This window comes from Bombina bombina, chromosome 2, assembly GCF_027579735.1.
Source record: "Bombina bombina isolate aBomBom1 chromosome 2, aBomBom1.pri, whole genome shotgun sequence".
Taxonomy (NCBI): Eukaryota; Metazoa; Chordata; class Amphibia; order Anura; family Bombinatoridae; genus Bombina; species Bombina bombina.
In genome coordinates this window covers 1,214,106,127-1,214,132,388 of record NC_069500.1, presented here as the reverse complement: position 1 = coordinate 1,214,132,388, position 26,262 = coordinate 1,214,106,127, and the positions used below count along the sequence as shown (strand labels likewise).

General features: G+C 38.4%; 1 protein-coding gene across 1 annotated transcript in view; it reads left to right on the top strand.

Annotated features, from left to right (window-relative positions):
- The window catches only part of CRACD (capping protein inhibiting regulator of actin dynamics), a 421,538-nt gene that overhangs the window by 245,437 nt on the left and 149,839 nt on the right, over positions 1 to 26,262 (top strand). The window contains exon 4 of the mRNA XM_053703944.1: positions 14,927 to 15,098. Within this exon, the coding sequence (XP_053559919.1) occupies positions 14,927 to 15,098 (172 nt within the window). The remainder of the gene's footprint in view (positions 1 to 14,926; positions 15,099 to 26,262) is intronic.

Here is a 26,262-nt window from a genome sequence, read left to right as displayed (position 1 = left end):
ACAATCAATCCATGGTGGCAGACGAGTTAAGGAGCAGCGGTCTTATGACCACTGCTTCTTAACTCCTGTTTCCTGAAGGCTTGCGTGGAAACAGAGGCTTTGAGGCCCATAACGGGCTTGATAAATCAGCCCAGAGTATAATGTAATTCAAAAAAGCAACTTTCAATTATACTTCTATAATCAAATTTTCATTGTTCTCATGGTATTGTTTTTTTTCTAAAGCAATTAAGTAGGCTGAGGAGTGTGCATGTGTCTGCATGTGCTGCTGCCATCTAGTGGTTTAAAAGCATTCTTATAAAACTGCTGCAATATATTTGTCAAACACACATTACCTTCTTAGCTATTCTCTTTAACAAATAGTAACATGACAACACAAAGTAAATTTGATAATAGACGTAATATGGAATCTTTCTTAAAATTCTATCCTCTAATTCTATCTAAATCTGGAAAGGAAAAGGTGGGGTTTAATGTCCTTTTTAGGAGTCGCTCCACTTTTACTAATCTCTATATCCTCACCAATTCTTGTTTTTCTATACAAGCCATTCATTATGAAAGATGAGAAGAGCTTTAGTAGATACGCTCTGTAGAATAACATAGAAATTTATGATACTAGTTGGACTGTAGAGTGAATTCTGCTCTCTATTATCCAACAGATTAGACTCTCCTACATCTCCAATCTCTCCTGTCTATCTAATCCCTGTGTTCTTCCATTTACTAAAATCATGCGTGAGTTTTAGTGAATCAGTTTCAAAATATATTGTAGATAATGTAGAAATTGATGACAGTGAAGATAATGCAGACATCAAATGTTGGTTGGTCGCAAATACTTTACAAAAGTTCTGGTGCAAAAAGGAATAACTAGATTAATCCCTAAAACCTATAACATGCATCTGAAACGGTATTGGTATATAGCACTTACGAGGTGTTACGGTACCAACTGTGTACCAAGGGTTAACCCCAGATGAACAATGTCCTGCATAGACAATCAGCAATTCACAACCCAGCCAGTTTCAGGTTTAAAACAGAATGACAACTTTATTTGAAGGCAGCACACAGATTTATACAGGTTTTTGACCCCCCCTCAGATGGGGGTTGAAAGAATGTTGTACATTAGATAAAAGGGAGAAGCGCCCTTGACATGATACAATAGGATTATATTACTTAAACACTTCAACCACAAGACACTCTTGACTCTTCTTATCACTTTCTCTCTGGAGGTGATCAAACAATAGAATGCTAAGCATTAATTAGATTGTAGCTGGAGCCAGCCACTTGTGGTTAGAAAATAAAGTTAACACTTTCAGTCCTGACCGAAGGGTCTGTCACATAGCTCCCCCCTTGTGGAACACTCCGGCAGACCCGGCTTGACCCTTTTGCGGGTCAACCTGGGGATGACCGGACTAAGGGGTGGTAGGCATGTCAGTTTGCTGGGACAATCCATTTGTATTCCCGTTATGAGAGAGAATTCCTGTCCATACAAACAAGGGTTCAACTTCCTCAGTGCCCAGACTAGGGCTAAACAGTCCTTCAAAATCTCATCAGCTTCTTTACGAGTTTTCTGTACCTGCTCTTTATAGGTATCCACAATCCCTTCATACTGACATAGGGTGCCCTTGAGTTGCTGCACCTCACTATGAGCCAGCGTCAGCTTCTCCTCAAGTGTCACTAAGTTTGTCTTTAAGGTTTCATGTTCCACTCTCAAGCTGGTGTTTTCTGCAGTCTGTCGGTGCAGCCTGTCTAGCAGAGATTCCTGTTCTAAACGTGCTTTTTCCTCTGCGCTCCTCTTCTCCTTCATCAGCGCATTGTAACGGGACTTCCACGTATCAATAGCGGATAGAGATTTACTGAGCTCAGCGTCCTGGGGCTTAGCAGCAGGGGGGTCAGTCTCTGCTGCACGGATCTGAGCACGGGTAGTCACAGGGTTAACATCAGCGGGACCCATGGGAGCATAGGCAGAAACAAGGGGGACCAAGGTATTTCCAAGGAGAACATCAGCTGGTAAATCCTTCATGACCCCCACATTCACAGGTCTAGCGCCCCCTCCCCAATCCAAATGCACCCTGGCAACAGGCAGGCGGAACACAGTGCCCCCTGCTACCCTCACAGCCACAGTGTCTCCTGTGTGCTGTTTCTCAGACACCAAGTTCTTTCGAAGCAAGGTCATGGTAGCACCAGTATCCCATAGACCACTGACCTCCTTCCCATTCACTTTAACCAGTTGCCGGTTATTCCGGTGGGCAGCTTGCACAAGGTCTGCCTCATGTAGGATGCTCCAGCATTCTTGCGCCTCTACGTAGCGGGCCGCAGGCTGAGGGTTACGTGTGATTCCGCCGGCAGGTCTTCTCCAGGACTGTGCTTGGTTCGCTGCATTTAGGGGACACTCTGGTCTTTTGTGCCCTAGTTGCTTACATCCAAAGCACCGAATAGGTTGTGAGTAGCCCCGCGAATTGAACCGGGCTCTCTGAGGGTAGTTCGTGGCCAGAGGCCGTGTGGTATAGCGGTGCGCCGGGGGTTGGTAACTGGCAGCTGCTGGGGTGACTGGGGGTCTGTACTCCACTCTGGCAGGGGGCTTAGTGGTAGCAGTGTCCAGTTTGCGGGCATCCGTATACTCATCTGCCAGGCGAGCAGCTTCATGCAGGGTGGAGGGTTTACGGTCCCGAACCCACTCTCGAACTCCTGCGGGTAACTTGTCGAAGCAATGTTCCAACAGGAATAGCTGCAGCACCTCTTCCCCAGATACGGCTTGGCACCCCGCTATCCAGCGAGCTGCTGTGCGGTGCACCTTACATGCCCACTCAAGGTAGGAATCACCAGCCAATTTAACAGTGTCTCTGAACCGTCTCCGGTATGCCTCCGGTGTAACCGCATACCTGGAGAGCAGAGCCTCTTTTACAGTATTATAATCCCTGACTTCCTCATCTGGAATGGCCCGAAAAGCCTCACTGGCCCGGCCGGATAATTTTCCGGATAATATCATGACCCAGTCCTCTGCGGGTACCTTGTGTAGTGCACATTGCCTCTCAAAATCCGCAAGGTACCCATCAATCTCTCCTTCTGTTTCCAGGAAGTTTTTAAAAGCTGCAAAATTTACTTTTCTCTTTTCCACTGGGTTTGCTGCAGCGCCGCTTTGGCGAAGTAGGTTGGCCTCCACAGCTGCTATGACCCGGTCGATAATTTCCGCAGATGGGTTGGGGCCATAATGTGCCAGTCTTATTTTAACCGCCCGATCAAAGCTTGCTTCTGCGGGGGTTCTGTCTGCTATGCTGGGCCCATTGGTTCCTTCTGTCCCTGGTACTCTTTCCATCTTAGTCAGTATTGTAATAATCCCCCTCTTCCTGAGGTTACTGGCATGTGTAGTTGCTCTTCTGGGCGATAAGGTTCATTCCGTCGCTTGCCACCAATGTTACGGTACCAACTGTGTACCAAGGGTTAACCCCAGATGAACAATGTCCTGCATAGACAATCAGCAATTCACAACCCAGCCAGTTTCAGGTTTAAAACAGAATGACAACTTTATTTGAAGGCAGCACACAGATTTATACAGGTTTTTGACCCCCCCTCAGATGGGGGTTGAAAGAATGTTGTACATTAGATAAAAGGGAGAAGCGCCCTTGACATGATACAATAGGATTATATTACTTAAACACTTCAACCACAAGACACTCTTGACTCTTCTTATCACTTTCTCTCTGGAGGTGATCAAACAATAGAATGCTAAGCATTAATTAGATTGTAGCTGGAGCCAGCCACTTGTGGTTAGAAAATAAAGTTAACACTTTCAGTCCTGACCGAAGGGTCTGTCACATAGCTCCCCCCTTGTGGAACACTCCGGCAGACCCGGCTTGACCCTTTTGCGGGTCAACCTGGGGATGACCGGACTAAGGGGTGGTAGGCATGTCAGTTTGCTGGGACAATCCATTTGTATTCCCGTTATGAGAGAGAATTCCTGTCCATACAAACAAGGGTTCAACTTCCTCAGTGCCCAGACTAGGGCTAAACAGTCCTTCAAAATCTCATCAGCTTCTTTACGAGTTTTCTGTACCTGCTCTTTATAGGTATCCACAATCCCTTCATACTGACATAGGGTGCCCTTGAGTTGCTGCACCTCACTATGAGCCAGCGTCAGCTTCTCCTGGAGGTGATCAAACAATAGAATGCTAAGCATTAATTAGATTGTAGCTGGAGCCAGCCACTTGTGGTTAGAAAATAAAGTTAACACTTTCAGTCCTGACCGAAGGGTCTGTCACACGAGGTAACTGCTCACCTAATTTGTGCATATTGTTTGCTCCGTCTTCAAATATAAAATGACTGGAAATAATTTCTAAAACATTTATATATATATATATATATATATATATATATATATATATATATATATATATATATATATATATATATAACCTACATTTGCTTGTAGTATACAACAAATGTTAAAGGGCCATTAAACTGTAATGTAACGTAATCCCCCATAAACTAATTAACCAATTGATTGAAATGAAACAACATTTCAATGTAGATTAACCCCTTTGCTACTGGGAATTTCAGAGAAAAACTTGCCCAAAGTACCAGAGAATTTTTAGCATTTTTGCTATCACTCCGTATAAACAGAAATAGAGCCTTTTTTAAAAAAATGCACTGATGAAAACTATATATATACAGTATATATATATATATATATATATATATATATATATTAATTTTTTTTTAAAGTAGACAACCCAAAGAACGGATCTAGGCCCATTTTGGTATATTTCATGCCAGATTCCACTATTTGGCCACCAAATACAATCTTACAAAAAAAAAAGTTAAACTTTTTTACAAACTGCTAGATTCCGAGTCTTGCGTTAGCCTTAAAAAGCAGCGTTGAGAGGTCCCAACGCTGCTTTTTAACGCCCGCTGGTATTACGAGTCTGGCAGGTACAGGTGTACCGCTCACTTTTCTTCCGCGACTCGAGCATACTGCAAATCCCCTTACGTCATTTGCGTATCCTATCTTTTCAATGGGATTTGCCTAACGCTGGTATTACGAGTCTTGGAAGAAGTGAGCGGTAAACCCTCTCCTGTCAAGGCTTCTACCGCATTTAAAAGTTAGTAGTTAAGAGTTTTATGGGCTAACGCCGTAGTATAAAACTCTTAACTAAAGTGCTAAAAAGTACACTAACACAAATAAACTACCTATTAACCCCTAAACCGAGCCCCCCCCCACACACATCGGAAACACTTTAATAAATATATTAACCCATAATCTGCCGACCGGACATTGCCGCCACTTTAATAAATATATTAACCCCTAAACCGCCGCACTCCCAACTTGCAAACACTAGTTAAATTTCATTAACCCCTAATCTGCCGTCCCTAACATCGCCGACACCTACCTCCATTTATTAACCCCTAATCTGCCACCCCCAACGTCGCCGCTACTATTTTAAAAATATTAACCCCTAAACCTAAGTCTAAACCTAACCCTAACCTCCCCTAACTTAAATATAATTTAAAATAATCTAAATAAAATTACTACAATTAAATAAATTAATCCTATTTAAAACTAAATACTTACCTATAAAATAAACCCTAAGCTAGCTATAATATAACTAATAGTTACATTGTAGCTAGCTTAGGGTTTATATTTATTTTACAGGCAACTTTGTATTTATTTTAACTAGGTACAATAGTTATTAACTATTTAATAACTACTTAGTTAAAATAAATACAAATATACCTGTAAAATAAATCCTAACCTAAATTACAATTACACCTAACACTACACTATCATTAAATAAATTACCTAAACTACCTACAATTAATTACAATTAAATTAAATAAACTAAAGTACGAAAAACAACAAACACTAAATTACAGAAAATAAAAAAATAATTACAATTTTTTTAAACTAATTACACCTACTCTAATCCCCCTAATAAAATAAAAGAGCCCCCCAAAATACTAAAATTCCCTACCTATACTAAATTACAAATAGCCCTTAAAAGGGCCTTTTGTGGGGCATTGCCCCAAAGTAATCAGCTCTTTCACCTGTAAAAAAAATACAATACTCCCCCCAACATTAAAACCCACCACCCACACACCCAACCCTACTCTAAAACCCACCCAATCCCCCCTTAATAAAACCTAACACTAACCCCTTGAAGATCTCCCTACCTTGAGACGTGTTCACCCAGCCGGGCACAAGTGGACCTCCAAAGGGGCAGAAGTCTTCATCCGATCCGGGCAGAAGAGGTCCTCCAAGCGACAGAAGTCTTCATCCAGGTGGCATCTTCTATCTTCATCCATCCGGAGCGGAGCGGGTCCATCTTCAATCCAGCTGACGCGGAGCCATCCTCTTCAAACGAAGTCCAAGCGAAGAATGAAGGTTCCTTTAAATGACGTCATCCAAAATGGCATCCCTTGAATTCCGATTGACTGATAGGATTCTATTAGCCAATCGGAATTAAGGTAGGAAAAATCCTATTGGCTGATTGGATCAGCCAATAGGATTGAGCTTGCATTCTATTGGCTGATTGGAACAGCCAATAGAATGCGAGCTCAATCCTATTGGCTGATCCAATCAGCCAATAGGATTGAACTTCAATCCTATTGGCTGATTGGATCAGCCAATAGGATTTTTCCTACCTTAATTCCAATTGGCTGATAGAATCCTATCAGCCAATCGGAATTCAAGGGACGCCCTCTTGGATGACATCATTTAAAGGAACCTTCATTCTTCGCTTGAACTTCGTTTGAAGAGGATGGCTCCGCGTCGGCTGGATTGAAGATGGACCGGCTCCGCTCCGGATGGATGAAGATAGAAGATGCTGCCTGGATGAAGACTTCTGCTGCTTGGAGAACCTCTTCTGTGTAATTAGTTTAAAATTCTTGTAATTCTTTTTTTTTGTAATTTAGTGTTTTTTTCCCCGTAATTTAGTTTATTTTATTTAATTGTAATTAATTGTAGGTAGTTTAGGTAATTAGTTTAATTATAGTGTAGTGTTAGGTGTAATTGTAACTTAGGTTAGGGTTTATTTTACAGGTACTTTTGTACTTATTTTAACTAGGAAGTTATTAAATAGTTAATAACTATTTAATAACTATTGTACCTAGTTAAAATAAATACAAAGTTGCCTGTAAAATAAATATAAATCCTAAGCTAGCTACAATGTAACTATTTGTTATATTGTAGCTAGCTTAGGGTTTATTTTATCGGTATTTAGTTTTAAATAGGATTAATTTATTTAATTATGATAAATTTATTTAGTTTAATTTAAATTATATTTAAGTTAGGGTGGGGTTAGGGTTAGACTTAGGTTTAGGGGCTAATAAATTTATAATAGTGGCGGCGACGTTGGGGGGGCAGACTAAGGGTTCATAAGTATAATGTAGGTGGCGGTGGTGTCCGGAACGGCAGATTAGGGGTTAATAATATAATGCAGGTGTCGGCGATGTTAGGGGCGGCAGATAATTGGTTAATAAGTGTAATATTAGGGGTGTTTAGACTCGGGGTTTATGTTAGGGTGTTAGGTGCAGACATAAAATTCATTTCCCCATAGGAAACAATTGGGCTGCGTTAGGAGCTGAACGCTGCTTTTTTGCAGGTGTTAGGTTTTTTTTCAGCCAGCTCAGCCCCATTGTTTCCTATGGGGAAATCGTGCACGAGCACGTTTAGCCAGCTCACCACTGACTTAAGCAACGCTGGTATTGAGGTGAGATGTGGAGCTAAATTTTGCTCTATGCTCACCTTTTTGCGGCTAACGCCAGGTTTAAAAAAACCTGTAATACCAGCGTTGTCTTAAGGGAGCGGTGGGAAAAAAAGGCTCGTTAGCAACGCACCCCTGTTACCGCAAAACTCGTAATCTAGGCGTGTGTTTCTCCCTGAAATTATTTACACACAACTACTGTGGTCATAAGACATATGGTTGTAAAAGCTTCTCTGGGTTTCCTTTGTTTAGAAACCGCAGACATGCATGCGCTTGCCATTATTTTTTGTTAATTAGAAGGCAACTAATTGCAGCTGTGCACCGCACTTCTGAAATTTCTGGCAGTTAAGGGGTTAATCATTTAGCTTGAAAGGTTAATATTTGCTGTAGTGTAGGAATAACACTCCTACCTGATACCTTACATTCCCTGATCCCTACCTGATCCCTCCCAACCAGCTTTCTTCCCTCCCCCCCACTGGTCACCACCATCTTAGGCACTGGCAGACAGTCTGCCAGTATCCAGTTTAGGGCTTTTATTTATTATTTATATATTTTTATATTTTTTTTATATTTATTTAAATTATTACATTTAAATGTATTTATTTGACATTTCTGTAGTGTAGGGATCCTTCCTCACTCTACCACCTCTCTAATGCCCCCACACTGTTATTTAACCCTTCCCCATCCCCCTGCTATCCACCATGTTTGTTACAGGCAGCTAGTCTGCTATTAACAAATTATTTGTATCTATTTTTTATTATATATTAAACTATCTTATTTCTTTAGCGTAGGGACCCCCTTCCCCCTCCAAGATCACTTTTTTTGTAGTAAAAAATTTCTGTAGTGAAGGGTCCTATCCCTCTGGTTCTCCTGCCTAACATTTTATCTCTAGTGTAGGGAACCTCATCCCTCCCTCCTCCACTGGGCAGCCCACATGCCTCCCTCCTTCCCTCCCACCGCTTCCGTTCAACACCAAAAGTGGATTGTTAGAGAGTGACACAGACAGTGAATCATGAAACTTCAATTTTGACTTTAGTGGCCATTTAAGCAATCTCTTGTAGCATTATGCAAAGTAATATTATTGTGTATAGACCAAACAAGAGCTAATCAAATCAGCAACAGCTCGCTAGTTCTCTTGAACTTCTCCTCTCATCCATCTCCTCCTTTTCCTGCCCTGACCAATCTATCTGCCACTATAATTCCACCCTTACATCTGTCCTTGACAATCTGGCTCCTCCTACCATAGCTCAGAAATCACACACTTATCCTCAGCCCTAGCACACTCCTCTGACACGGTACCTACGCAGATGTTCTCGTACTGCTGAGCGGCACTGGAGAAAATCTCAGAGTTCAGCTGACTTTCTTCACTACAAGTTCATCTTGAACTCCTACTACTCTGCCCTTAATCTTTATAAGCAACATTACTTCTCTACTCTTATCTCTACTCTTCAAACTCAAAATGTCTGTTCTCCACTTCCAATACTCTTCTCCGCCGAATACAACTTTTCTGTCAGCTCAAGATTTTGCCAGCCACTTCAATAACAAAATAGATTCCATCAGAAACAAAATCAGCTCTCAACATACTTATAGTCTCTCCCCCCTCAAAAGCTCACAATCAACCAAAACCCACAGAGCCATAAATTTAGCTCTTTCGTCCCTGTTACTGAGGAAAAAGTTTCTGCACTTATACTATGCTTTCACCTCACTACCTGTCCCCTCAACCCCATCCCCTCACAACTACTCCCCTCCCTCTCTTCTACCCTTACCCCAATACTCACACACATTTTCAACCTCTCCTTCAGCACCGGTATATTTCCCTTATCTCTAAAACATGCACTGGTCACACCTATCCTCAAAAAACCTTCTCTCGATCAAACCTCACCAACCAACTACCGCCCTTTTTCCATACTCCCTCTCGCTTCTTGAAAAGCTATTATATGCACACTTATCCCATTTCCTTACATTAAACTCCCTCCTTGACCCATCCAATCTGGATTTTGCCTTCATCACTCCACAGAGACAGCACTCGTTAAGGTTACCAGCGACCTACTTACAGCAAAATCCAAAGGCCACTTCTCTCTGCTTATCCTCCTTGATCTGTCTGCAGCCTTTGACACTGTTGACCACCCTCTTTTGCTCCAAACCCTCCAATTCTTCGGCATTTGTGGCACAGCCCTCTCGTGGTTCTCTTCCTACCTGTCTAACCGTGTAGCCTTCTCTGGGGCTTCCTCTGCCTCATTATCACTTTCTGTTGGGGTACCGCAAGACTCTGTCCTTGGTCCTCTTCTCAATCTACACATCATCATTATGTTCCCTAATAAAGTCCCACGGGTTTCAATATCATTTGTATGCTGATGACACCCAAATCTACCTCTCTGCACCAGACCTATCTCCTTCCTTGCTAACCCATGTCACTAACTGTCTTTCTCACATCTCTTCCTGGATGTCCTCTCACTAACTTAAGCTAAATCTCTCCAAAACTGAGCTCTTTACTTCCCCCTTATTCTAAAATCTCCACCCCCATCTCTCTATAACTGTCGACAACTCCATCATTACCCCTCTCTCGCATGACCGATGTCTTGGGGTCACAAATTAGAGTTTACATGATCCTCTAGATGTCACATGATTAATGGGACAATGGCAATTTTCCTAACTATATATACACTAGCACCTAGATTACGAGTTTTGCGCTAAATAGGGTGCAAAACTAACGCCAAAAAAGTTTCTTTATTTCACTCTCCATAGCGCTGCCATTATGAGTTTCTGAAAAGCCTCCTTGTGCGTGCGATATGTTGGCGTTAAGCTCTATACCACACAAAAGCCAAGGGCTGCTTTGACGTGCTTGTGCACACTTTCCCCAAAAAACATCAATGTGGAGAGAGTGTTAGCAAAAAAACTAACACCTGAAGTGCGGAATGAAATATCTCTGTAATGTAGCCCCATTGATGTCTATGGGGAAAAAAAGTTACGTTTAAACCTAACACCCTAACATAAACCCCTAGTCTAAACACCCCTAATCTGCCGCACCCTGACATCGCCGACACCTAAATAAAGTTATTAACCCCTAATCCGCCGCTCCCGACATCGCAGACACTAGTAAAAGTTATTTACCCCTATTCCGCAGCTCCCTGACATCGCCACAACTATAATAAAGTTATTAACCCCTATCCTGCTGCTCCCCAACATCGCTGACACTATAATAAAATTATTAACCCCTAAACCTACGGACTCCCACATTGCCGCCACTAAATAAACCTATTAACCCCTAAACCTCCGGTCCCCCACATCGCTGCTACTAAATAAACCTATTAACCCCTAAACCGCCAGCCCCCCCACATCTCAAAAAACTAAATTAAACTATTAACCCCTAAACCTAACACCCACCTAACTTTAAATTAAAATTACAATATAACTATCTTAAAATAAATAAAAACTTAGCTGTGAAATTTAAAAAAAACTAAGTTTAAACTATATAAATTAACCTAACATAACTATTCTAATAAAATTTAAAAAAACTACCAATTAAATAATCTAAATTACACATTTAAAAAAAAACTAACACTACGAAAAAAAAAAAAATATCTAAAATTACAATAATTAATAAACACTAAATTACGAAAAATAAAAAACACTAAGCTTACAAAAAATAATAAACCAAATTATCAAAAATAAAAACAATTACACCTAATCTAATAGCCCTATATAAAAATAAAAAGCCCCCCAAAATAAAAACACCCCCTAGCCTACAATAAACTACCAATAGCCCTTAAAATGGCCTTTTGTATGGGCATTGCCCTAAGTTAAACAGCTCTTTTGCCTGTAAAAAAATACAAAGTCCCCCCAACAGTAAAACTCACCATCCCACCAACCCCCCAAAATAAAAAACCTAACTCTAAAAAAAAAACTAAGCTACCCATTGCCCCTAAAGGGGCATTTGTATGGACATTACCCTTAAAAGGGCATTCAGCTCTTTTTTATTGCCCTTAAAAGGGCATTCAATTCTTTTAAAAAAGCCCAAAGCCCTACTCTAAATAAAAACCCACCAAAAAAAAAAAACTAACCCCAGAATATCTGCTCACGTTTCCTGAAGTCCGGATATCCATCTCCATCCAGGCGGCGAGAAGTCTTCATCCAGGTGGCAATATCTTCATCCATCCCGGGGGCGTCTTCTATCTTCATCCCGGCGGCGCGGAGCAGAACCATCCTGGAAGCTGAAGAGATCCTGCGCGGAGCGTCCTCTTTATATGGTCTCCGCCGTACACTGAAGTTGAATGCAAAGTAGCCGTTTAAAAATGGCGTACCTTGCATTCCTATTGGCTAATTTGATTCTTCAAATTCAAATCAGCCAATAGGATGAGAGCTTCTGAAATCCTATTGGCTGTTCAAACCAAAGAGGGCAGCTTACGTTCATGAGAAAGTCACACTACTTACTTACTAATATGACACCACCATATACAGTCACAAACACACACATTGCAGAAAAATAAATCATATTTCTGATTTTATTGTAGATTGTCCAACCTAAGCTTGGGATCCACAATTCAGCTATCCAGTGATTTTCTGGACCCCGCCATCCCAGATCATACAATGCCCCTACATCCCCCAATCAGCAGTTGCCTTGTTCGTGTCTTTTCTCAGAAGATCAGACACATATTGTTCTGAGACGGTGTATGTGACACTTAACTAAACAAATAATTGCTTATTTGCAGCTTGTTTATACAGAAGTGTGCAATTTATTTCAAATTTTTTAAGTTTGTTTATTGACCCTCTAAGTAAAAAAAAAAAAAAAAAAAAAAAAAAAAAAGATTATCACTCTTTATTTTTACCTTATTTTGTCAGAACTTCTTAAAGGGATGTAAAACCATTTTTTTTTCTTTCATGATTTAGATAGAACATAACATTTTAAACAACTTTCTAATTTACCTTTATTATATTTTCTTCGTTTTCTTGTTATCCTTATTTGAAAAGCAGAAATGTAAGCTCAAGAGTGTGCACGTGTCAGCAGCACTATATAGCAGCAGTTTTGCAACAATGTTATACATTAGCAGGAGCAATAGATGGCAGCACTATTTCCTGTCTAGTAGTCCTCCGGGCATGTGCACGCTACCTACCTAGGTATCTCTTTAACAAAGAATAACATGAGAATGAAACATTTTTGATAATAGAAGTAAATTGGAAACTTTTTAAAAATTGTATTCTCTATCAGAATAATGAAAGAAATTTTTTGGGTTTAATGTGCCTTTAAGGTACAACAGCCTTATTATAAACACAATATTTCAGAAAAGATTGACTCCTAACATCAGGTAAATACAAACATACACTTCAGAACAGACACAGTGATGGTCTCTCAAGTGACATTGTAGTCAATAAAAACATTTACAGAAGAATTACAGCTTTCTTTTTTATTGCATATTGCTATCCTGAGTAAACTAATGTTTTTAGGCTTGCAGAGGCAAATCCCTCTCCTCCTATAGAACTGCAGGAGTTGTTCTTATCATTAGTAGAAAGTATAAGACTGATACTTTTGTGTTAGTTTAATACTTTTTTTTTCTTTTGGCTTAAAGGGGCATTAAAGTTAAAATTAAACATTTTTTGATTGAGATAGAACATACAATGTTAAAGAACTTTCTAATTTACTTCTATTATTAGATATGTTTTGTTGTCTTGATATTCTTTGTTGAAAACCCAGATTGACCGATAGGAACATAGGAGTGTGCACGTGTCTTTAGCAGTCTATGGCAGCAGTGTTTGCAATTATGTATTAAATTGTTATAAACATTGTGGCTTACACTGCTGCCAGAAGACTTTACCACTTTGATGCGCATGATGAAGTATGCTTGTCATGCATGTTGCTGCCTGTGGACGTATGACGTGCACTTTTCGTCATGCAGGGGGATTACTGATCAAATGCTGTTTTCAGTGATCCCTCACACTACAGGCCCTGGATTGTTGGTGGCCTAGGGGACGGCACTCCATGAGAGTAGCGGTGTTGTCACCATGTACGCACGTGGTGACGTCACAAAGGGGGCAGAACCGGGAAGCTCAGTGTAGCTGCAAGGGGGCGCTGGATGGGGGGGAGGTTCTTCAAACCCCTCAATCTCAGCTCCCTTAGCAGCTACAACCCTCTAACACCCCTCATTTGAAAGAGAATTGCCTGGATGGAGCACAGCAGACGTTTTAAAAATAAAGTAAAAAAAACAAATAATTTGCTTGTGAAATGGGTCATTATGTGTGCAATAAACAATCTGGTATGTCTAGACCCCTAATAAAGTTTATTGTCTAGTAGACAAGTCCCTCGCTCATAAAAAAATATGTGAATTTTGTCTGTATAGTGAGGTGATCACTGTGGTTTTACTTCTGTACTGTACAATGGGGCCTCTCTAATCTATATTATAACCCCCAAAAGCCTGTATGGGCCTCTGTTTCACATGCGGCTACCCATGATCACAGTAACAGCAGTGGTCACTTGGCTATTTTCAATATTATTTACTAAAATTTAAGCAAAAACTAAAAATATATATACTTGTTTTACAGTTGTTGCCCCAGCTGTCTTACATAGCATGAATGATAAATGTAATAATGGTGTAATATAAATCTGCTGGGCCTGCTGAAGAAAACAATATATCATTTGTGTTGGTCACTCATTGAAATTGTGTAGGTAGCAAAAAAAGCTGAAAATTGGTTTAGCAGCCAAAGGGTTAAGACACATGCACACTCCTCAGCTTACCTAGGATTACTCTTTAATAACGAATACTAAGAGAACTAAAAATTGATGATAAAAGTAATTTTAAAGGTAGTCAAATGGCATGTTCTATCCAATGTATTTAAGTTTAATTATGACTTTACTGTCCCTAGCAATTATTTATATATCACATGTAAAGATTGTTTGTGTTATACTTCGCAGAGGTGATACATTATCAAAGGTCTGGCATTAGTGTTATCAATAAAATAATAATGTTCCTTGTGTATCATCTGTTCCTGTGCGTAAACATTTGCAGATTTATTTTCTGTAATCAGCTGGGAAGTGCTGTGTAACTTAGATCTGTTTGTATTAGCTCATGATTTCCTGCTGATCTTAGCTTTAGAAACACGGCAAGACGATCTTTACTATTGTTTGCTCCTATGTCTAATTGCACTTTGACTTTGCCCTTTCTACTAACTGTGATTGTATGGTCATACTGTAGATTTGCGTATGTAATGCTGATAACAGCACGTTTTGCTTTTCTTTAATTTTTTAGAGAAGAAAAGACCAGGGAAGTTTCAACCATTTAGAAAGCTGTTTGGAAAGAAGAAAAAGAAAAGTTCTTCCCTGGCATTTAAGGAAGGCAAACTAATATCAAGTCAGTCTTTTGGGAATGTCTGCAATAATACAGCTTTCTCATCTGATGAAGAACACTATGATGATCTAAGGTAAGAGATTTTCAGGAATTTCTTTGCAGTAAATTCTTTATTCTGTTGCGCGTTTAAAGTTTCTAACACTGCTCTGCAGAATACAAATGCACTACAGAGAAACAGAGCTGCAAAAATATCTCAATACTTTATAAATTTGTCTTTTGTTTGCATATAAATTCATTTTTAGATTTCAAATAAATGCCTAGTGCTAAAGGTAATGGAATGGTATTATACCATATTGTTTTCTGGTATGTAAAACAGTGTAATATAAGAGTGCACTGAACAAAGCTTTTTCATTAAAGGGACACTAAGGTTAAAATCAAACTTTCGTGATTGCAAAAGAGCATGTAGTTTTAAACAACTTTCTAATTCACTTCTATGATCAACTTTGCTTTGTTCTCTTGGTATCCTTTGTTGAAGAGCATACCTAGGAAGGTTCAAGAGTAGCAACGTGCTACTGGGAGCTAGCTGCTGATTGGTAGCTGCACATATGCCTCTTGTCAATGTCTCACCCGGTGCTCAGCTAGTTCACAGTATTGCCTTAGTGCTTCTTAAACAAAGAATACCAAGAGAATAAAGCAAATTTGAAAATAGAAGCAAATTGGAAAGTTTTTTTAAAAATTGTATCCTCTGTCTGAATCATGAAAGTTTAATGTTGGCTTTGCTGTCTCTTTTAAAATGTGCTTTGTTTGTAAAATGTGCTTTGTTTGTAAAATGTGCTTTGTTTGTCAAATGTGCTTTGTTTGTAAAGAAAGCTTCATTTACTGGACTATAGCTGTTAAAGGGACATAGAAGTCAAAATGAAACTTTCAATATTCAGATAAAGTGTGCAACTGTAAAACACTTTCTAATTTACTTCTGTTATTAAATGTTACCTTTTTCTCTGCCCCATTTATTGATACGTAGCTTCTATTCATGACAGAGTATACTGACCTAGGCTTGGGTATGTGTTTGTGTTTCTAGCACTCTATTAATCACAATCCATTAGAAACGTGTATCTAATCATTTATCTACACAATTCACCATTCAAGTCTATGGGGATTTGTGTAGCTAATAATTTGATAAACTATATCCCTGATCTATATAATGAAAGTTTAGATTTACTTTGATGATACGTTCTGTATAAAACAGCAGAACTCACCCTGTGAAAGGGTCATCTAAAAAACAGGGTCTTCACCAGATTGTTAGAAGAGATGTGCCCAATATTTCACAATGTTTTTGTTAGATTAGCAAATTACGGACCTTTCCAATGGATAAAAACTCAGATCTTGTACATTTTTAATGTATTTGCATGACTTTGTATTGTCAAAACCCATTAGATACTGTGGGCTCCAATTAAGAACCTTCAGCTGCAGGATCACATGAGCAAGCCTGCAGCCAATAGTTAAGAAGCAGCAGCCATTAGACCGCTGCTTCTTAACCTACTACGCCAACTCTAAAGAGACGTTTGTCAATCCACCTGGACTTCTCCTACAGGGGGGGGGGGGATTAACAGCAGTGGCTTTTGCAATGTTTATTGCTACCCGCTAGCCGCGATGCCAGGTGGACAGGGACCGAGATGTGGGCTCCTGTCCATCTGGCCCTTGTTAAATGGGCCCCTTTGTGTAGGTTACCATTACCAGTTGTATCACAATGCATAAAAAACATTCTGAGCACCGATTTATGTATGAGCTATGTCTATGGATTGATCTAATCCAGCAACCTTAACTCTTGAGAACCCAGCATTGTGCAGCATCTATTGGCTTTTCACATTGCTTTTTAAGTGCTCACATGATTTCCTCATTTAATAAAATGATAAACAAGTAGCTAAAATCATACTTTTAAACTGTGGCAGATGTAAAGAACTAAATATGATATTTAGATTGATTATTGATTTTTTCCCCCCTAAAGTTTGCGAATCTGATCTATTTAGGTATCTGCTAAGTATAAGAAAATGTGGACTTACACGCAAAATGAATCTTTGTTTAAAGGGACACTAAACCCAAATTTTTTCTTTTATTGTTCAGAATTTTAAGCAACTTACTAATTTACTCCTATTATTAATTTTTCTTCGTTCTCTTGCTATCTTTATTTAAAAAGCAGGAAAGTGATGCATAGGAGCCGGCCCATTTTTGGTTGAGAACCTGGGTTATGCTTGCTTATTGGTGGGTAAATGTAAGCCTCCAATAAACAAGCGCTATCCATGGTGCTGAACCTAAAATGGGCTGCCTGCTAAGATTTACATTCCTTCTTTTAAAATAAAGATAGCAAGAGAACGAAGAAAAATTGATACTAGGAGTAAATTAGAAAGTTGCTTAAAATTTCATGCTCTATCTGAATCATGAAAGAAAAAAATTTGGGTTCAGTGTCCGTTTAACACAGGGGCTAATATTTCTGCATTGATTCACTGTTTTGTTTAATTGATGCCGCTACAGTAGTGAAGAATAGACTTGTGCAAAACACATTTTTACATTTTAGCCCATATTATCATTACTGATTGAGAGGGAAATGTTAAATCATACAACAGTAATCTACTGGTCAGCACTGAGAAATCTACTGGTCAGCACTGAGAAATCTACTGGTCAGCACTGAGAAATCTACTGGTCAGCACTGAGAAATCTACTTGTAGATCTCAGTTTCGGGAATACCTACTTTATCAGTTATCTTTAAATCTAAATCAGTCATCATGTTTGGCTTTCCCATGGCCTGCATATATTTTTCTTGTGTGTAGCAAAATTCAGTCTTTTTTAAAATTAATTTTGCACATTTACCCAACCTTTATGGAACCAGGGGCGCGATCCGATATACGGCGTAGTTTGTGGCACAAGCGAGAGAACCTGCGTCGCCCACAGTTTCAGCTCGCATCTCGAGCTATCCAATATACGGCGCCGTCAGATGCTAACGTGCCGTAAGTCGGATAAACCAGCGATGTCCAGGAATCTGCGCAAGTACAAATTTCTGGCGTCGCCAGTGACTTGCGCCACGTTAGAAACTGCCGGCGCCTACAAAACCTGACTAAAGTATGAAATCACCCGCACTGTCTAACACACCTCCCTAACATAGCCCGACACGTCTAACACGCCTCCCTAACATAGCCCGACACGTCTAACCCTCTATCCGCTATCCCCCCTCACTAGCCTAACAATAAAATATGTATTAACCCCTAAACCGCCGCTCCCAAACCCCGCCGCAACCTAATAAAGTTATTAACCCCTAAACCGCCGCCAGCTATATTAAATCTATAACCCCCTAAAGTGAGCCCCTAACACCGCCGCCATCTACCTTACCTACCCCCTAAAGTGAGCCCCTACCCCGCCGCTATCTATTTTAAAATTATTAACCCCTAATCTAATCCCTCTACCCCGCCGCCAGCTATATTAAATTATTTAACCCCTAAAATACTAAACTATCCCTACCACTAAACCTAAGTCTAACCCTACAAATAGCCCTGAAAAGGGCTTTTTGCGTGGCATTGCCCCAAAGTAACAGCTCTTTTGCCAGCCCTTAAAAGGGCTTTTTGCGGGGCATGCCCCAAAGAATTCAGCTCTTTTGCCAGCCCTTAAAAGGGCTTTTGGCGGGGCTTTGTCACAAAGTAAACTGCTCTTTTGCCTACAATCTACATCCCCCTACACCGCGGCCACCTATAATAAATGTATTAACCCCTAATCTAATCCCCCTACACCGCCGCCAGCTATATTAACTATATTAACCCTAATTATATTAGGGTTAATATAGTTAATATAGTTATTATATTATATATATTAACTATATTAACCCTAATTATATTAGGGTTAATATAGTTAATATCGTTATTATATTATATATATATATATATATATTAAGTATAATAACCCTATCTAACTCTAACATCCTAACTAAACTCTTATTAAAATAAATCTAATATTAATATTATTAATTAAAATATTCCTATTTAAATCTAAATACTTACCTATAAAATAAACCCTAAGATAGCTACAATATAATTAATAATTACATTGTAGCTATGTTAGGGTTTATATTTATTTTACAGGTAAATTGTTAATTATTTTAACTAGGTATAATAGCTATTAAATAGTTATTAACTATTTAATAGCTGCCTAGTTAAAATAATTACCCAATTACCTGTAAAATAAATCCTAACCTAAGTTACAAATACACCTACACTATCAATAAATTAAATAAACTACAAATATCTATCTAAAAATACAATTAAATAAACTAAACTAAATTACAAAAAAAAAAAACACTAAATTACAAAAAATAAAATATACATTACAAGATTTTTAAGCTAATTACACCTATTCTAAGCCCCCTAATAAAATAATAAAGCCTCCCAAAATAAAAAAAATTCCCTACCCTATTCTAAATTAAAAAAAGTTCAAAGCTCTTTTACCTTACCAGCCCTTAAAAGGGCCTTTTGTGGGGGCATGCCCCAAAGAAAACTGCTCTTTTGCCTGAAAAAAAAACACAATACCACCCCCCAACATTACAACCCACCACCCACATACCCCTAATCTAACCCAAACCCCCCTTAAATAAACCTAACACTACCCCCCTTCAGATCTCCCTACCTTGTCTTCACCACACCGGGCCGAACTCCTCATCCGATCCGGGCGATGTCTTTATCCAAGCGGCAGCAAAGTCTTCTTCCATCCGGCAGCATCTTCCATCAAGCGGCATCTTCAATCTTCATTCGTCACTCCTCCGACGCGGAGCATCCATCCCGGCCGACGACTGAACGACGAATGAGGTACCTTTAAATGACGTCATCCAAGATGGTGTCCGTCGAATTCCGATTGGCTGAACCAATCAGCCAATCAGATTGAACTTGAATCTGATTGGCTGATTCAATCAGCCAATCAGATTTTTCTACCTTAATTCCGATTGGCTGATAGAATCCTTTCAGCCAATCGGAATTCGACGGACGCCATCTTGTATGACATCATTTAAAGGTACCTCATTCGTCGTTCAGTCGTCGGCCGGGATGGATGCTCCGCGTCGGAGGAGCGACGAATGAAGATTGAAGATGCCGCTTGATGGAAGATGCTGCCGGATGGAAGAAGACTTTGCTGCCACTTGGATAAAGACATCGCCCGGAACGGATGAGGAGTTCGGCCTGGTGTGGTGAAGACAAGGTAGGGAGATCTTCAAGGGGGTAGTGTTAGGTTTATTTAAGGGGGGTTTGGGTTAGATTAGGGGTATGTGGGTGGTGGGTTGTAATGTTGGGGGGTGGTATTGTGTTTTTTTTTTCAGGCAAAAGAGCAGTTTTCTTTGGGGCATGCCCCCACAAAAGGCCCTTTTAAGGGCTGGTAAGGTAAAAGAGCTTTGAACTTTTTTTAATTTAGAATAGGGTAGGGAATTTTTTTTATTTTGGGGGGCTTTATTATTTTATTAGGGGGCTTAGAATAGGCGTAATTAGCTTAAAAATCTTGTAATCTTTTTTTTATTTTTTGTAATTTAGTGTTTATTTTTTTGTAATTTAGTTTAGTTTATTTAATTGTATTTTTAGATAGATATTTGTAGTTTATTTAATTTATTGATAGTGTAGGTGTATTTGTAACTTAGGTTAGGATTTATTTTACAGGTAATTGGGTAATTATTTTAACTAGGTAGCTATTAAATAGTTAATAACTATTTAATAGCTATTATACCTAGTTAAAATAATTAACAATTTACCTGTAAAATAAATATAAACCCTAACATAACTACAATGTAATTATTAATTATATTGTAGCTATCTTAGGGTTTATTTTATAGGTAAGTATTTAGATTTAAATAGGAATATTTTAGTTTATAATATAAATTAGATTTATTTAATAAGAATTTAGTTAGGGGTGTTAGGGTTAGATAGAGTTAATATAGTTAATATAAATACTATAGTAACTATATTAACTATATTAACCCTAATATAATTAGGGTTAATATAGTTAATATATATAATGTAATAACTATATTAACTATAATATACTTAGGGTTAATATAGATAATATAGCTGGCGGCGGGGTAGGTAGATTAAATTAGGGGTTAATAATTTTAATATAGATGGCGGTGGTGTAAGGGGCTTACATTAGGGGTTAATACCATTAATATAGGTGGCAGCGGTGTAGGGAGGACAGGTTATAGGGCAAAAGAGCTGTTAACTTTGGGGCAAAGCCCCGCAAAAGGCCCTTTTAAGGGCTGGTAATAGAGCTTATTACTTTATGGATATTAGATTAGGGGTTAATAATATTAATATAGCTGGCGGCGGTGTAAGGGGTCAGATTAGGGGATAGATCAGGTAGATGGTGGCGGTTTTAGGGGCTCACATTAGGGGATAGATCAGTTAGATGGTGGCGGTTTTAGGGGCTCACAGTAAGGGATAGATCAGTTAGATGGTGGCGGTTTTAGGGGCTCACAGTTGGGGGTTAGTTTATGTAGATGGCGGCGGTTTAGGGGTTAAATACTTTATTAGGGATTGCGGCGGGGGATCGCGGTTGACAGGGAGATAGACATTGCGCATGCGTTAGGTGTTAGGTTTTATTTAGCAGATCGCGGTTGACAGGTAGATAGACATTGCGCATGCGTTAGGTGTTAGGTTTTATTTAGCAAATCGCTGTTGATAGCTAGATAGACATTGCGCATGCGTTAGGTGTTAGGTTTATTTAGCAGCTAGTTTAGGGAGTTACGGGGCTCCAATAGTCAGCGTAAGGCTTCTTACGGCTGCTTTTTGTGGTGAGGTGAAAATGGAGTAAGATTTCTCAATTTTCGCCATGTAAGTCCTTACGCTGTATATTGGATACCAAACTGCGCTGGTTTGGTATACCTGCCTATGGCCCAAAAAACTACGGGCGACGGCAGAAATATACGCGCGTAACTTCTAGGTTACGCCGTATATAGGATACCAAACCCGCGCAAATATTGGCGTCGCCAGCTTTTGCGGGCGACGATTTTTATCGGATCGAGCCCCAGATGTATTGGATTTATCACATGTTGTTCAGGTAACTTTACAAATTACTCTAATGCAATGAAATACCACAGAAAGGAATAATAAAAAAATAATAACTTGAGTTGAGTTTGAATTGTTTTTATGAGGATCATAGTTAACTTTCATTTATCAAATGAAATAGACTCATTATAAGCTAATTAGCACATGGGTATAACAATAAAATGTCATTTGTGTTATAAAAGCAAATAATGAAGAAACATTAACCAGGTTTTACTGTTGTTTTTCATGGAATGTTCTTTTCTGTAGTGCTGAATTGTCAGCTTTCTCTTTATTGTAATGAAGCACTGAGTGCACTGCTAATCTGTTTTACCTTTTACCTTGAATATAATATGTACCGGGAGAAGGAGATTTACCTTTTGTCTTTTCACAGATCTTTATGTTACTGTGGGCCGATGATCTAAACGTGCAATTTTAGACATGGTTTTTCTCACAGACCCTCGCAGGGTCCCTTGTAAAAAAGGGGCAGTCCCTGCTAGTAATGAGATGTTTCCTATTGAAAGTAATGGAGCTCGCTAGTAAGGGACACTTCACACCTAGGCCCCTATTTATCAAAGGTCTTGAGGACAGTGTGGATCAGGTCCGCAAGACCTCGCTAAATGCGGAGAGCAATCCGCTCTCCGCATTTAACATTGCACCAGCAGCTGCTGGTGCAACGCCGCCAGCAGGGAGGTGTCAATCAACCCGATCGTACTCGATAGGGTTGATTTCCGGCGATGCCCATCCGCCTGCTCAGAGCAGGCGGACAGGGTTATGGAGCAGCGGTATTTAGACCGCTGCTTCATAACTTGTTTTTCTGGTGAGTCTGAAGACTCGCCAGAAACAAGGCCCTTCAAGCTCCGTACGGAGCTTGATAAATATGGGCCCTAGTGTTTGTCTATTAGGGTTATAAGTATTTGCAGTTTTTTGAGAAATGCTTGCCACCTTTTAGTTGTTGAGAAAAAACTGTTAGATCAGGAGTGCAACAATCTTTACAGAATTACAATGGGATTAGAGAGACAATTTTTTTTTTATACGGCCATGGAACAGTCTACACCAAAATTGTTATTGTTTAAAAAGATAGATAGCGTCTTAACTACCCATTCCCAAGCGTTGCACAACCAACACTGTTATATTAATATACTTTATAACATTTAAACTTCTACATTTCTTCCTGTTTCTAAGCCACTACATATACAGTATATAATATATATATATATATATTTCTATATATATATATATATACCTGTATATATATACTGTATATATCTATATATATATATATATATATACACACAAACACACATACACACAGTGCCCTCCACTAATATTGGCACCCTTATTAGATATGAGCAAATAAGGCTATGAAGAAATTGTCTTTATTGTTTAACCTTTTGATCTTTTGTTCAAAAAATACACAAAAATACTCTGCTCTCATGGATATCAAACAATTGCAACCTTGAATGCTCAATGACTCACAGAATTATAATCTACATTAAAATATAATTTTGAATTGTTGAATCAGCATTTGAACATTTATTTCTTTATTTATCAAGTTTTACTTGAGTACAACATTTAACATTTAAAATAGCAAAATTATTATTTGTTCTATAGAAATGTTTGATATCAGAAATAACTGTCATGGACACAATTTGTTCTATCAATCAAATACCATTTTCAGTCGTAAATCTCTGTGTATTGGCACTGTTAGAAACATGACTATGCATTTTTTTAACCAATAAAAAAGTTACAATGAGTCAATGAAAAAATATTGATTTATTTAAGGATACACCTTCAAATATATTGCAGGAAAAGTAATTGTTTATTGATATTTATGTCCCAAGATACAATACAATTCAAGGGAGGGGGTGGTAGTTATTAATATTTAAGTAAAGTTCAATAAAAGCTGTTTTCTCTCTCTCCTGGAATTAGAGGCTATCCTTCAAGGTTTATATTAATAAATCCCAATAATTAACTGGTGTTATGTGGATCAGGGGAATACCTTAGACATAACATCTATTGATGTTTCTATATAGATACCCTGGGGATTGTACTGTATTGTCTAACAGATGAGTTAGGAATCTATTACTTTACATTTTATTCTTACGTAACATTGTTATGTATTTGCTTTCGTTTGCCAGTTTTAAATCTGTCTACACGTTGTGCTTTAGACTGTAAATTTGGTTGATTTAGTTAAATGAATGCACAATAAGAATATGTTAGAAAAAAATGTTAAAAAAATAGCCATTATGTAAAAACAAACACCAGTACACTCACAATAACACTATACAGACTGAATGAAAAACTTGTCACACTAACATCTGCCTTCCCTAAATTGATATGGGTAAACTCATTATATAACAGTGTACTCCTATATTTCTCACTTTTCTACAGATTTATGACCCTCTTGTTTCACTATCAGCGCCCCCTTTTCTCACCAGACTTGTTTATTGTTGCACTACTATCTTTTGCCTCATTCTCCTACATTTCTCTCTATCCTGTATAAGTAATTTGTGTATATTTAAAACAGACTATATATTTTACATAAAACTATAGGTCAGATTACAACTGGAGCGCTAAATATTGCTTGCACACAAGCAATATTAGCACTGCACTGAGTAGTACTAGCGCAGGCTAATGTGCGCTGGTATTACAAGTTAAGCGCAATGCAAATGTGAGCTGGCGCAATGTGAATGCTGAGAGTGTGCTTCCATAGGCTCCAATTGGAGCATCGTTCTGATGCCAGCGAAGGGTAATATGTTTCCAATGATCCATTTTACCTGCTGGAGTGTATTAAATTGTTTATAAATGGCTCTTAGTCTTTACTGTTATACTGTCATTTGAAATAGTTGATTTTGCCTGCTGTATCCCCCCCTATACTGAATATTTAAATCATTACCGGATTTAGAAAAGATATGTAGATAAGTGGTTTTTGAAGAAATCAAACTCCCAGCAGGGTGTGAGACAGAGATACTCAAATATCAATTTTCCATTGTTCTCTATAAATATTGGTCTCAATGAGAAATAAAGATACGGAGGATTATGTGTAAACATAGAGAGATAAAGTAATTAGGCCTGCTCTCCCTGGATGCTCAGCACATTTGGGGGTAGATTATATATGGAGTGGTACTTTGCGCTTCCGCTTGCCTGCTTACTTTGCAAGATGGAGGCTTTTTGCGTGCACAAGGTAGTGCGCAAATTACAAGTTAAAAAGTAGAAAGTTTTCACACAAGCGCTAACCTGATGCATGCAAAAAGATGAAAAAAGTTTGAATATCGTGACCACGTTAATATATTCCACCATAGACTTAAATTCAGCATTAAAAGTAGTAAAAAAACGTACACCCTTACTTACGCACAAACCGATCACGTTTTCTCAAGTGTTGTACCTGACATGAAATATTATTTCACATTCCAATGTTCTTCACATAGAAGAATATGTTCTATTTATTCCTAAATACACACACACACACACACACACATATATATATATATATATATATATATATATATATATATATATATATATATATATGGTTTTTAGGTAAAATATATATCTATACCTATATATTTATATATAGGTATAGATATATACAGATATATAGGAATATCTAATTAGAACATATTGTAAAAAAACATTGGAATTTGAAATATTTACATTAAATAAATAAAAACTTTATTAAATATGAATATTGGATAAATATGTTTTTTATATGTTTTCAACTACTTGACTACAAAGGGCTCCAATGCACTTGTGTATATGTCTATATATGTGTACATATGAATTTATGTGTTTATATGTGTATATATGTCTGTAAATACAAATATACACATATAAATGCATATGTACACACATATAGACAGCTATTTAATATAAAAAAATATACCTTAACACATTTCCCATACATTATAAACTCTACAGCTGCTATAACACATTATTTTAAACACATTAAGTGGAAACTAACTGCAGTACACTGTCCCTTTAACATTGGTTAATATACTAACTTTAACCTAGAATGAAGCTCTAAAAACAGCAGCAAGACAGGTTGATACTCAATATGTAGGAAATACATTTACATGCTGAGGCGTCATATTATATTGTAGTTAGTTACTAATATTATCCCTATATATTAGATGGGCTATCTGATTTTCGTAGACTATCTGCTAGTATATTAACCCTAACTATAGCTCATTATTGACCAATTAACCCTTGGCAATTACACTTCTCTGCTAGTTACATTGG